Raw genomic sequence first — 13971 nt, 5'->3', positions numbered from 1 at the left:
CAGAGCTATGAAGCTATGTGCAATGGAACTATCACTTTAAAACTGTATATCTTTGAAGTGGCTGATGCAATTTTTGTCATTTTGGCTTTATTTTATTCATAAAAAACTTTTCGATTTTACTAAATTGGTCTAGAAGGTACACTGAATGGTCGATCCTGCGCTACTAAGGGGTAGAGTAGCCTGCCTTAGAGAAACAGTGTTTGCCTCACTAGGAGCTGGTTTTGCATGGTGGTGGCATAATTATCCCAACTGGGGAACCCAGTTTCCTACATCACCAATACAGAGAAGCAACTGAGTAAACTGAAATGAGTCTTGGGCTGGTTGATGGAAAATCCCAGGGTAGACAGTAACAATGCTGCTGTCCGAAGGAGGACCAAGGTGAGCTGAGACAAGCCTTCCTTCAACAGTGAAGCGATTGAGGTACACGGATACCTGGATCTCTAACCTGAAAAAATGGGAATACATTGATAGCTACATAATCATCCCATTTATGATTAACATCCTAAAGTACCTCTCCTTCCTTCTCTTCTTCAACATCATTGGTTTCAGTTTTATTCACTTTCAACATGTGCAGCAATGGGGCTGGTGGTAAAGGTGGCAGTCGTGGTTGCTGCGGTTATAACTGCTGCAATGGGGAGGTAGTTGTGGCAGAAGCATTGGCCTGACAGGTGGCGGATGTGAGGCATGCAGGAGGCTGGCATAATAGTCTGTCATGGCCTGCAGATCTTTGACTAGGTCACCAGGTACAAGCATCATTAAGGACTCCCAATAACAATGTTCGTAGCCTTGTAAGAATTGTAGTGTTGATCATAATGATGGTAGCTTAAGTGACAGCCTCAGTCTTCTTCCTGAGGGTACGAGAGAGTTCTGGAGCATCCATTAAGCGTAACTGACCCTCTAACATATCATCGTCTTGGCATATGCGTCTTGGCATATGCGCCCCGTGGACTATATGCTTAAACAAATGGGCTGTCAGAAACTGACTCTTGGAACCCTCCTTGAAGCTCTATGTTGAAGAGTTCCCTGCACATTACTGTTCTCAGTGGTCCAGCTTTCACAAGACACAATCAAGAAAGTGCAGGAAACCCTTCTCTTCTTAAATTAATGTCACATGTGAGCGGCCACATAAGTTGTGTTTTTAAATGCAGACCGACATTTATCTCACAGACTGCATTTTTTATTTTATTGTTGCACAGGCCACAGGACTATGCCATTTTAGATCTCCATTTTAACTTGTAATTGCTCTTTTATTGTTGGCAACAATTTGCATTTACTTTGCTCCCTGCCTCCTGGCTCTGTTCCTGGGTTCCCCGTAGACTGTTGTTCTTGGCAGTCCAGCTTTCAAAACATCTGCCCGAGACCTCTTCCCCTATATTGTGACTGGAGAGCAGCCACTTCAGTTGTTTGAATACAGATCAACATTGCGATACGTCAGTACTTTGCTTGACTTTGATATCATAAACTGAAATTTACATTTAATGTTTGCACAGGACACAGGACTCTACTTTCGGTTTTCACTTTATTAACTTGAAATGGCTGTTTTATGGTTGGCAACAGTTTGCTCCTCCTTTCCTGGTTCAGCTTTTTGAGGGCTGCAATGTTGGATACCCTACACACTGTAGCTCTCAGCAAATGAGCGTGTCTTCCTCGATATGCGTGGCTGGTAAGCAGCTACGCAGCAAGAATGTGGAGTGAGCATGCCAGTGGGACGTCCAAGACTGGCCACAGGCACAGTCATGTGAGTTCAGCCATCTCTAGAGGCTTCCCTTGAAGTCGTAAGCCGATGCAGGCTTGCACAGCATATTCCAAGACAGAGATACTTAGGCCCTCATTCCAACCCTGGCGGTCATAGACCGCCAGGGTGGCTGTCCACGGAAGCACCGCCAACAGGCTGGCGGTGCTTCATGTGGTATTCCGATCGTGGCTGTAAAGCCGCGGTCGCCCAGCCGGGTCCGGCGGTTTCCCGCCGAATTAGCCCCGGCTGGGAGAATCCTCCATGGCGGCGCTGCAAGCAGCGCCGCTATGTGGATTCCGACCCCCTTCCCGCCAGCCTGTGCCAGAAACAGGATGGCGGGAACGGGTGTCCTGGGGCCCCTGCACTGCCCATGCCACTGGCATGGGCAGTGCAGGGGCCCCCTAACAGGGCCTCAGCATGATTTTCACTGTCTGCATAGCAGACAGTGAAAATCGCGACGGGTGCAACTGCACCCGTCGCACCCCTGCAACACCGCCGGCTCCATTCGGAGCCGGCTTCTGTGTTGCAGGGCCTTTCCCGCTGGGCCGGCGGGCGCTCTCTTGGCGGACGCCCGCCGGCCCAGCGGGAAAGTCTGAATGGCCCCCGCGGTCTTTTGACCGCGGAGCGGTCATTTGGTGGTGTAAGTTTGGTGGGCGGCGACTGCCGCCCGCCAAACTTAGAATGACCCCCTTAGTGTTAGGCATAAGTATACCAGTCTGCCCAACAAAGTCCTGCCCCATATTACTTCTTTGAATATAGGATCCTCCCTCCCTCAAGTTCACAAATGTATGTCTTGTCACTTAGTAAGTCCTCAAAAGAAATAAACAGTTGTGCTGCTCAATGTACATTTGTTTCCTACACATGCTCTTGAAATTCATCAGTTAATTTTAGAAAATAAATTAGACATTCTATTTACTACAGAGGCATGGTTAAAGGGCTGGTCCAAGTTTGCTTTGATTGAAGGCACTTCTGCCAACTATAATGTCTTCCACTTTGATTGAGCATGTGAGAACCACGGGCGGGATAGACATTTTATGGGAAATCTTCCATTACTGTTGTCCCGCCTCTCAATAACACATACGTTCTAGCCATCAATTTAGCTGCCAGTGCAGAAGTTCCATTCTTCTTGATGTTATTGTATTGCAACCAGGCAATGTTACCTCTTTTCTAAATGATTTTACAGAAGTAAATGCTTCTTTTTCGCTGACACATCCAATCCCAATCATTATGAGTGATTTTAACTCACCTGTATTCTATACATGCAACCCCCAGGTTCATAATTTTCTTAGTTTGATATATAACATAACATAACATGTGTATTTGTAAAGCGCACGTTCACCCGCAGGCATCTTGGCGCTGAATAACAGATGTTTATTGTTACCCAACTCAATGGTACTCATTTTATCGACCTCAGAATTTTGGATGAAAGGCTGAGTGAACCTGCCGGGATTTGAACCTGTGACCATGAGGTCAAACACAGGCCCCTATAGTGGACGCATTAGTCCACTAAGCCACCAGACCCGGCTTAATATATGTTTGCACTCTGCTACAATTCTTATCATCTACTCCTGAGGTTAGGAATACTCTAGAACAGGTGTCTCCAACCTTTTCTGCTATAATAGCTACTTATGTTCAATGAAACTCATCTGATTTAGTAACAATATTAGTGGTGTACTAGGTACCACATCAGACAAGATTACATTACTGGGCACCATATTCATGATTAATGATAGTGAGAGTTGATAGTTATCAACTCAGTTGATCAGAAATAGTCCCTACAAGTAATGTAAAAAATAGTTTGGTCAATGTGGAATGCCTCTATGTGGGTAATGCATACCAGCTATAGCTGCAATGCCCCTGGCATCAAAGTAATTAAATTAGTAATATGTCTCCACAATGACAAATAATCTATTACTCAAACTTTAAATATATTTTGCAAGTTCAACCATTTTTCTCCACTCATCAGCTTAAGAGTTCTTAAAATACACTCTTTCATCTCAAATATCTGCTTTTTAATTTTGGTATACATATATTAATTAAACCAAGCTAACGCATCTAATGAAGCAATCTAGGCTGCACATAGGAGAGCTACTTACATCTACAGGGAGAGCTACCACCAGCTCACAAGCTACTTGTTGGAGAAGCCTGTTCTAGATCTTGTTAGTACACGTGAAGGGATTATCTCTCTCACCTCCAACTCGAATTCTAATTGATCTGGCTATTTCTCAGCTGAGTGTACAGTGCCTACTACTCAAAATACAACCTCAACCCGTTCAAACGATTTCCAGAGAAGGGAGGAAAATAACACCTACTACGTAGGGACCTATAGCAATGGCTGTTGTGAACACTGATTGCAAGCAGCACGGCCCAGCTCTCAAGTATGACTGGTATTGTATTTAATGTATATATTTTTTTCCATCTGTCAAGAGACAAAGCACAGCAAACACTGTGGCTCCAGAAACAGTTAGCTAAAGTAAAACACCAAACAAATAATGATGAAAACACCTGAAAAAAATTAGAGTAAAGGGTTTCATCCAGTAAGTATACATCTACTATCAGGGAGGCTTGTTGTCAGTATTACTCGGTTAGAATTCTAACAAACGAGATAACTGTTCAAAATTATTAATGAGTTATTGTCTTGTGATGCTGCAGGACCTAATTTTATTTTCCAATCACGTTGTGAACCACTTTCCATTTTATCATCTCAAAATATCAACACTATCTAAGAAAACACTGCAGAGGAATCTGGCCTTTTATTCTACTCCACCCTTTTTACAGAAATGGACTGACGTTTATTAAGTAAATCTCCCCACTGGACTGGATTCCTGTGAGGTTCAGTCTATTGCTGAAAGACACATTGTTACTTCGTTTAGATATCTTGAACTCTTCTCTATCACCAGGTAGGGTTCCACTTGTTTTTGGGCTGGCAAAGTCCAGCCGCATTTGAAGAAACTTAATACAATCATTGCAGTTATTGTCCCATTTCCCCACTGTATGCGACAGGTACAATTCTAGAAACCTTTGTGCCAATCATCTCTGTGCATATCTATAATGTAATGAAACAATGGAAAATCCACAGACTGACTGTTGGCCTAATAAAGGTACAGAATACGTAGTAACTGCAGTCCTAGATTCTCGGTCTGCCTGCTGATGTCTCTCATTCAGCTAGATCCTTTAGATACTCTGAAATCTGTGGATATACTTTTCTAAATGAACTGTGCTTAGCTGGCATTGGAGGCGCTGCATTGAAGTGGTTCAGCATTTTTCCCTCCAAGGGGTCTCAGAGAGATCTCCACTAGATATTTTACTTTCTTCAGCAAGTAGAATAAGCTGTGGAGTGACAGGGTTGTGCCCTGTTATTGTTTTGTTTAATCTAGATATCAGACCACCTGCTACTCTAATTATTTCCCATATTTTCCAGCTGTACTTCTACCTGGACAACACCCAAATATTATTTAGATTGAGTGGTCCTCCTTTATGGAAACTCTCACTGCATCTCATTGTAATAACTTGGATCGGCCACCACTGGCTAAAATGAAATACTGATAAACAAAAACTTAAGGTCATGGTGGGAATCCTAACCTCTGGCATTCATCTTTTAGGCACTCAAAATTTGAAACCTATTCAAAGTCTTCTCAATCAGAGAAAAGTCTAGGTGGAAAAATCAACTGTCTCTCCAAATGGATTGTCAAGTTGCCCCTATTGTATCTTCTTGCACATTCTATATTAGGACAATTTGTCCAATCCCTCCTTATCTTTCTGAAGATGTTCACAGTAAATGTAAAAAAAACAGTGGTATCGTCATGGCATTGATAGGATCAAGACTGCTCTGCTGCAATGGTGCCTACACAGGCATAAAATCTATCCTGATTCAGGGCCTTCAGTCTATACAAAAATCGAGCTACTTGCATGCAACCTCCGCATCTTGGTTGTGTCATCTGACACCAATTTTGCAATCTTTACACTGTTGCTTATACCACCATATACCTCCTTCAAGGTTCTAAATATTGAGCACAATTCCTTTATGGCGTTTCACCTCACTTTATTTCCAACCACTTGGTTAGATCAGTCTTAGCATATCACTTTACTCTTTCAGTCAGGTACTACTACACACATACCATATTCTGGAAAGCTTGCCTAGGTTGTCACTTCTTTTCGGTATTGAGATCTTCACTATGAAACTCTTTACCACTTAGTTTTAGCTCAGCCAGTGCATTTTTGCTTAACTCTTGTTCTGTGGATATTTTGATTAGTTTTCTTCTCTGATGCTGTCTGTTCTGCAAAAAAAAGTGACGCTGCTGCCTATAGACCCGATGGTTGATAGTGAGCTCTATAACTCATAACAGCAACATCACAGCATGGATGCTGGTTACACCTTACTTGGAGAGGTGTGGAATGGCTGAAGTACTGATGGGTCATCTGCAAATGGTGTATAGACACTTGCGACAAAAGTATATGGACCAATTCTTTGGTCGCTGTCAATGAAGAAGCTGTCAGAGATGGAGCTGTAAACGTTGAAGCTGCAAATGATGAAACATGGAGGACGGATGCACCAACGATGATTTCGCTTTTATCAATGAAGTCTTTGTCCACGAACCAGGCTTAGATGCAGATGGTTAGGGCACCACAAAGGGTTTACACATCGATGATGACGCCTTTGACAAGGATGTTGACAATGATGGTGAAAAAGGTCTTCAAAGGTGTGGGTGCAGCAGATGAGATATTAATCTACACTGATTTTGGCAGGAAAGGAGTAGAGGTTTTTTTTACCTTAGGCTGCTTGGGAGCCTGCTTACTGGTATTTTGGGAACCTTTAAAGAGGGTTCCATTCACAACAGATCTGTCACTAACTTTTTCTTTCCAAAGCTGTCCTCGATTGAGGAGAAGTAGGGTGACTGTTCCCAGAAGTATAATGACTTGAGAGGATACAGGACCATGCTTTTTTTGAGGATCACTCCTGAAGTTTGTGCTCATTGTAGAGGCAGTAAATCCACCTGTCGTATGGGCCCTCTGCGGGGAAACACTTCTTTCCACAAGCATAATAGGCTTTGTAGAGGGCCGTCTTCCATTAATTTGATATGGTAAGAAAAATAAAAATGGCAAAAATCCTAGTCCAAAACCCACAAGAGAGATCTAGAGCCAGATGTAGGAAATTCCGGCTTTAAGACTCGCAATTTGTGAGTCGCAAAGCCGGATGCAGGACGGTGTCCCTGACACCATCTGCGAGTCGCAAAGGCCCACCTCATTAATATTAATGAGGTGGGTCGCAATTTGCGACCCCCTTGCGAGTCGCAGCACTCACAGGGATGGTGGCCTGTTGGAGACAGCAGACCACCATGTCTGTGACTGCTTTTAAATAAAGCAATTTTTTTTTTTTTGTAATGCAGCCCGTTTTCCTTAAAGGAAAACGAGATGCATTACAAACGAAAAAATGAAACATTTCAGTTTCATTTTTTTCAGAGAAGACAGTGGTCCACAGGACGACTGCCTTCTCTGAAAAATGTTTTCAGGGCATTCACAAATGGGAAGGGGTCCCAACGGGTCGCGGACCCCTTCCATTTGCAAGTCGGCAACCAGGATGGGAATGGGCATCGCGATATGGATTTTGCGTCTCGCTGTTTGCCAGGCGCAAAAGCCTTGCTACATCTGGCCCTTAGTGAGAAGCCAAAAAAAAGGAGTTGGAAAGATGGATAGTAAAAATCTCAGCCCCTTCAAATGCTACTAGTGGGCCTGCAGCACTGATTGTGCCACCCGCATGAGTAGTCCTGTAAACATGTCTCAGACCTGCCACTGCAATGCCTCCGTGTGCAGTTTTAAAGTGCCAGTTCGTCCTGGCAAGTGTACCAACTTGCCAGGCCTAAATCTTCCCTTTTAGTACATGTAAGGCACCCCTACGGTAGGCCCTCGGTAGCCCCATGGGCAGGGTGCAGTGTATGTTAAAGGTGAGACATGTACTAATGTGTTTTACATGTCCTAACAGTGAAATACTGCCAAATTCAGTTTTCACTCTTACATGGCCTATCTCGCTCATAGGTCAACATGGGGCATGCCTTTAAATATTCTTAAAGTGCAGTTTACCTCTGACAACAGATAGAAATATGGAGTTTAGGGTCTCTGAACTCACAATTTAAAAATACATCTGTTAGTGAAGTTGATTTTTAGATTGTTAGTTTGAAAATGCCACTTTGAGAAAGTAGGCATTTTCTTGCTCAAACCATTCTGTGATTCTGTCTGTTTGTGGATTCCCTGTCTGGGTCAAACTGATAGTAGGGCTGTTTGTGAATCTCCTCTAGACAGTGACACAAAGAGAGCTGGGGTGTAGCCTGCATATTCTGATGAGCCAGCTGTGCTAGAGTGGAGGGGGAGTGGTCACTTACACCTGAATGGGCTGTGCCTGCCCTCACACAATGCAGTTTCCAACCCCCTGGTGTGTGTCTGGGGCCCTGCCTGGGCAAGGCAGGATCCTGCAAACAACAGAGACTTTTCTTTGAAGTTGGGCAACTTCAAGGGCAGTAGTGGACCCAAAACCCCAGACTTTAGATTTCTTCAAGATCACTTCTGGATTCAAGAGGAACCTCTGCCAAGTAGAAGAGCTGAAGAGCTGAGGAGAAGCACTGCCCATGCCTGTGAATGTGCTTTATTGGGGTATCCTACAGTTGTTGCTTCTGCCTGTGAAAGGGGACGAAGACTGGACTTTGTTGTGCATTCCTGCTTGAGAAGAATCTCCAAGGGCTTGAACCAAGCTTGCCTCCTGCTTTGAAGTCTCAGAGCCATCACAGACTTCCTCTGCCAGCACCAGGACTCTCTGCTGAGAATTCTGCACTGCCAAGTGGTGCCCCATCCAGTCCATGGGCCCTTGAGAGGTGAAGTTGGCAGAACAAGGACTGAAATCCATGCACAGAGCACTGTGTGGGGAAACTATTGATGCACCACCTGCAACGCGGCTGATAAATGCCACGCCACCTGCTTTGCAGCAAAAATCGATGCTCCACCTGCATCGCAGCTGGGAGATCGACACATCACGGCTGGAGAAACGATGGAACACACACTTGAGGCTGCTGACTCAAACCCCATGCAGTATGGTTTTCCAACACCGTGCTACCGGATTTAACACGCATTGTCGCTGGGTGTCAAAGTTATCATGAACCTGTGCGGATCCGAGGTGCCCTGTCTGGAAATCGACGCATCACTTTCTTGCGAGAGAGAAAAATGACATCGCCTACCGGACCGGAGAAGAAACGATGCACGGCCTCACTTGCGAGTAAAGATTTGATGCATCGCTGACTTTTCTGACGCATGCTCGCCCGTGCCGCTTTATTTTTTACCCATACCAGGTACTCTGTTTAGCAACAACGTTTCCATTGTTTTCTATGGAGTAAGACTCTTATTCTTTTGAAAATTCACATTTTGACTGTGTATGTTGGATTTTTGTCGCTTTGGTCTTGTTTGATTTAGATAAATATTACCTATTTTACTAAACTGGTGTGATGTCCATTTTGTAGTGTTTTCACTGTATTGTGTGTGAAGTGTTTTCCCTGTATAGTGTGTGTTGGTACAAATACTTTACACATTGCTTCTGGGTTAAGCCTTTCTGCTCATGCCAAGCTACGAAGGGGGTAAGTGAAGGTTAACCAGGTGTGTTTCTCCTTAGCCCTAACTAGAGTGATGGTCCTTGGTTGGACAGGGTAAACTGACTGCCAACCAAAGATCCCATTTGTAACAAGCCTCTTTTTCCTGCAGGTGCCACAAGATCTAAAAAGCCCCTTTTTTGGTGTATCTGACATAATGAATGGATGTCAGGTTTAAGCACCAGGCTGAATAGAATTCACTCCTTTGAGAATAGTCAAAAGTTTGAGATGAAAGCTGTGACTATAAGAAAACTGAGCAGAGCTCAGTGGAGATTCCTTAGCATGACATGTGGTGGAAAATCTGAGGGAAAGCAGCTTCTCTTAGGAGAGTTCTAAAGGGTGGTCTGTCCTGATAAGTTGACTCTTAAGTTTGGTCCTTTTTTAAAAATGACTGTGATATGTTACTAAACTAAAAGGCCTAGAGCCTACAAGGTATATGTCTATTGGGACATTGCTTTTCTACAATACCGGGGACTCCCATCTCGACAACGCAGAAGGATTCAAGCATGTAACTTACTGAAAGTTTCAATCCTGGAGTAAATGAGTTTAATCTTGTAGCTGAGTGCTCATATTGAAGACTACACTTATGATGTAGGGCCCAAAACAACGCACAGATGTGAGACCAACCTCGTTGCATTTGAGGAGGTGAGACTAAGTTTCCTCTTGAATGTAATGATGTGACTTTAGCTTTGCTCCACAGTGCTTAAACTTGAGCGTAACCATGCGACAGAATGCACAGAGATACAACTCACCTTGTTGTAGAGTGCACAGATGTGGAGGGCTGTGTTTCCTGAGGCATTCTGTGCTCCTGGATCTGCTCCGTAAAACAGAAGGTGTTCCAAATGTTGGGTGTGTCCATACTGACAGGCCTGGAATGAATAAAAGAAAAGAGAGCAGATTGTGTTTGAGATTTCTGAGAAAGTACCACACAATCCTAATTTCAGACTCCCACCTTATTAGTGCACCTCATTTGAAACATTTTAACTACTATCTAGATCACAGAGGGAGAGCTAGGATAAAAGTGTTGGGGGCCCTTACAGCCACTGCTCTAGAACAGAAACTTCTTGCCGGGGAGGGGGGCGTCAATCACTGACCTAGATACATAATCTGGGTGACTGGATCTCCCACAGTACTGGTTCCAGAATAAAGGTTCTAACAGTTCACTCAACGTGTATCACTAGGTTCAAAGCCCTGAGGAATCACACACAACTTGACCAGAGGGATGAAGAGATGAGTCGAAGTCTTAGTCTTAGCATCAGAGCCCTTCTAAAGGGCATATATTTAAAATAAATGCCCTGAGGGGACACTGACAAAAATAGCTCTAGTGTAGGGTCACTGAGCAATTTAGAAAAAGAACTTTACCGGAAAAGGCTCACCCTTAGTTGTAGGTCCAGAAGAAGTACACAAAGGGCTAGATGTATCAAGCGTTTTTGCATTTGCAAACAGTGCAAATGGCCATTTCCAAATGTAAAAATGCCTTTCAGTATGTATGAAAGGCATTCGCTATGCAATTTTAAGGAATCGCTAAAATAGCGATTCCTTAAAATTGCGAGCCCGTTTAGAGAATCGCAAATTGTGATTCTCTAAATAAGAAATCTCAAATAAGAAATCCTTGTGTGCGATTTCTAAACCACATGTATCAAGCTTTTCCTTAATGCGAATTCGGCATTAAGGAAGCGCTATTACCACCAAGTTGAGCTTGGTGGTAAGCATGTGCAAATTCTAAAAATGCATGAAAAAAGCATTTTTAAAATTGACATGTAACGTTACATGTCCTTAAAAAAATTCTTGGGGTGCAGCAAATTTTACGTTGAGTTAGCCATAGTTAATGTGGGCCTCACACTTACATAAAAATGTACTTTGGGCTGTTGTGTTCATTTGCTGTTTTTCTCATTTCAGGAGCCAAGCTTCAGTATTTTGAGTTAATCAGAAAGTTAAAAAATGTTTTGGTTTCTGTGATAATTGGTTATCTGTATGTGTTCGAGAGAGAGTGAATAGTGAATTTCCACACCTGTGCCTGGGACAAGCTGACTGATGTATCATCCTGCTACGAGGTATCTCTTGAAGGCCGGGCAGCAGAAAACTTCCATTGTGAAGAAGAGTGAAGCTGTCTTATCGGGGAATATTCGATCCTGATTGGTCCACTCTCCCCAGGAACCATAGGCAGTGCTGCATCTTGTCGTGAATTGTACAATTTAATTGTGCATTGCTGAGCTAGTTAGACTCAGATGCCTAGGGGCCAGATGTACGAAATTCCTTAATTTGCATTTCTTACGAATCCTAAGAAATCGCTATTTAGGAGATGTGAAATGGAATGTTCAAACAAAGAGATTTCTTAATAGCGACTCCTACAGACTAGGAATCGCTATTAAGAAATTGCTATTTAAGAAATGCTGCACCATTCGTTCCTATGGATCTAAAGCTGCATAGGTATGAATGGCTTTGCATTTATAAATTTGTGATTTCCTGATAGGAAAAGGTGCCTAGGGGATTACGGCCTCCCTTGGTGCATCCCAAAAAAAAGTGATGCAGATGTAAAGCGCACAAATGCCTTAAGGGCATTTACGCGCTACATAGCACTTTAAAAATGTATTTTGAATGCATTTTTTTAACTTACACATGGTTACCATCAACTTGTCGATGGTAATAGCATTTCTTAAATGCCCACTTCGCATTTAGCAACAGCTTTGTACATGTGCTTAGGAAATCGCAAATGCGAAACCCCTAGTTACGATTTCCTTTTAGCCTTTGTAAATCTGAAAAGGCAATTTTGAATTTCTTAATGGACTGAAATTGTGATTTGGTCAGTTGAGAAATGCTGAATCCTTTCGTGCATCTGGTTCTAAATGACTTATTTGCTCCTGCTCAGAGTCAGACTCGGGAGCAAATCTATTCCCACTTACCTAACTGAATCTTCATTTGATTCTGCCTTTTAGAGGCTTTACCTGATGAAACCTTATGCTTGACTGTCCTCACAAACTTCCCAGATTTCTTCTAACTTAATATACTAGAAAATCTTCCCTTCATGATAAACTTAATTTGCTCAATTTGCCTATGACAACATTGAACAGTCTGCCTTTAGATTTGAATTGCTTTGATTTATACTGACCAAGGCATTTATATGATGATCATTGATTTATGATTAACTTGAATGATTTGAGTCTGGAACTTTACTAATCTGTTAATAAACCTTCTATGCTCTCCCATCTGTGAGGGGCCTATTGTGCTTCACTGTTATTGATCTATTGCTGTTTTGTTGATGTTAAACCTCAGCCCATCCATTCACTTAAGTGCAGCTTGTACCTGAGTTTGCATTAACGATCTGCATGGTGCAAATCCTATTCCCATGCAACAGACTCAAGCCCTAAATGGATCACTACAGCAGAATCAGGGGGCTTACTCTTAGCCTAGGAATCGTATTCAGAGATTTGACAGAGTATTCTAAAATAAACCACTAGAATCAGTTAGAAGCCAGCCAGCCAGCACATGCTCTAGAACTAGGTGTGTGATAGGATACTCTTCACTCTTAATTTGGAGACAGGGAACTCCTACTCTTGTAACACTGATAGAATGTAGAGCCTCCTTTCATGAGTGAGTGGCAAATATATTTAGCACTAAAATGAGCCAGAAAAGCCTCAATTTCTTCAGCTCATCCAGGATACACACACAGATCAAACTAACAGTTCTGAGATATGTCAGGACAGGTGGCTCAGATTATGCTTATCTCTTTTAAGTTGTATCACTCAGCAGCCTTAATTGTAACATTAAGATCCAAAGACTACACATCTCATGAGTCTTTGCACACAATTCAACACATCAACCACAAAGTAAGCCTCATATATTCCACATCAAGGAAAAGCACTTCCTTTCTCTTTGCTGCTCAGCAGCCAGATAAGTGCTTTTCCTTAATGTCTCATTTATGGCACGTACTGTATGGTTATTTTTTGCCTATGGTATTGTGAGATATTTAGCTCACCTTGTTGTGACATGGTGCTCCTGCCTACAAGCTAGCTGCATGCCCCAGTTGCTAAATTCATTGTTTTATGCACCTCATGCCATAGTGAGATGCACGGTGTGCAGCCAGGCCCTCTAGAGGAATTATATCTTTGTTATGCTCAACGGCGCGTTTTGCTCGCTCTAATGAGACACGTGGTGTACTGTGGGTGCCATGAAGGGGACCTCTAATGCAAAAACAACAAGTGATGGACGGAATGCTGAACATTGTCAAACATTCACCCCCAGTACAGTGATCTGGGCCTAAATCCATCGTTTTTTTGCTGCCCATGCCATTCAAGTTTGGACCCAGCCATATGCAAATCAGTCTTGACCCTGTTCCCCGTGGGAACAGTCCAGCCCGAACTGCTAGGCCAGGTCTTCCCTGGACTGGAAACAAGCATCCTGGGACCAGTTTCGGGGTTTCACCCCTCATCAGCCAGGCTAGCTTGAATCCAGTGGCATGGGAAGCACGGGACCCACGTCTGGGCATACCCTTCCCACATAGGGCGACAAAGCAAAAACAACAAGTGATGGACGGAATGCTGAACATTGTCAAACATTCACCCCCAGTACAGTGATCTGGGCCTAAATCCATCGTTTTTTGGCTGCCCA

The 13971-nt window shown here is 43.2% G+C and overlaps 1 protein-coding gene across 1 annotated transcript in view; it reads right to left on the bottom strand.

The window, feature by feature from the left end:
- SHANK1 (SH3 and multiple ankyrin repeat domains 1) overlaps nt 1-13971 on the bottom strand; it is a 1404784-nt gene that overhangs the window by 970664 nt on the left and 420149 nt on the right. Inside the window, exon 8 of the mRNA XM_069200994.1 lies at nt 10116-10232. Within this exon, the coding sequence (XP_069057095.1) occupies nt 10116-10232 (117 nt within the window). The remainder of the gene's footprint in view (nt 1-10115; nt 10233-13971) is intronic.

The sequence above is a fragment of the Pleurodeles waltl genome, chromosome 7 (assembly GCF_031143425.1).
Source record: "Pleurodeles waltl isolate 20211129_DDA chromosome 7, aPleWal1.hap1.20221129, whole genome shotgun sequence".
In the NCBI taxonomy this organism is placed as follows: Eukaryota; Metazoa; Chordata; class Amphibia; order Caudata; family Salamandridae; genus Pleurodeles; species Pleurodeles waltl.
The sequence above is the reverse complement of the archived record's forward strand: the minus strand, read 5'-3'. Positions and strand labels throughout refer to the sequence as shown.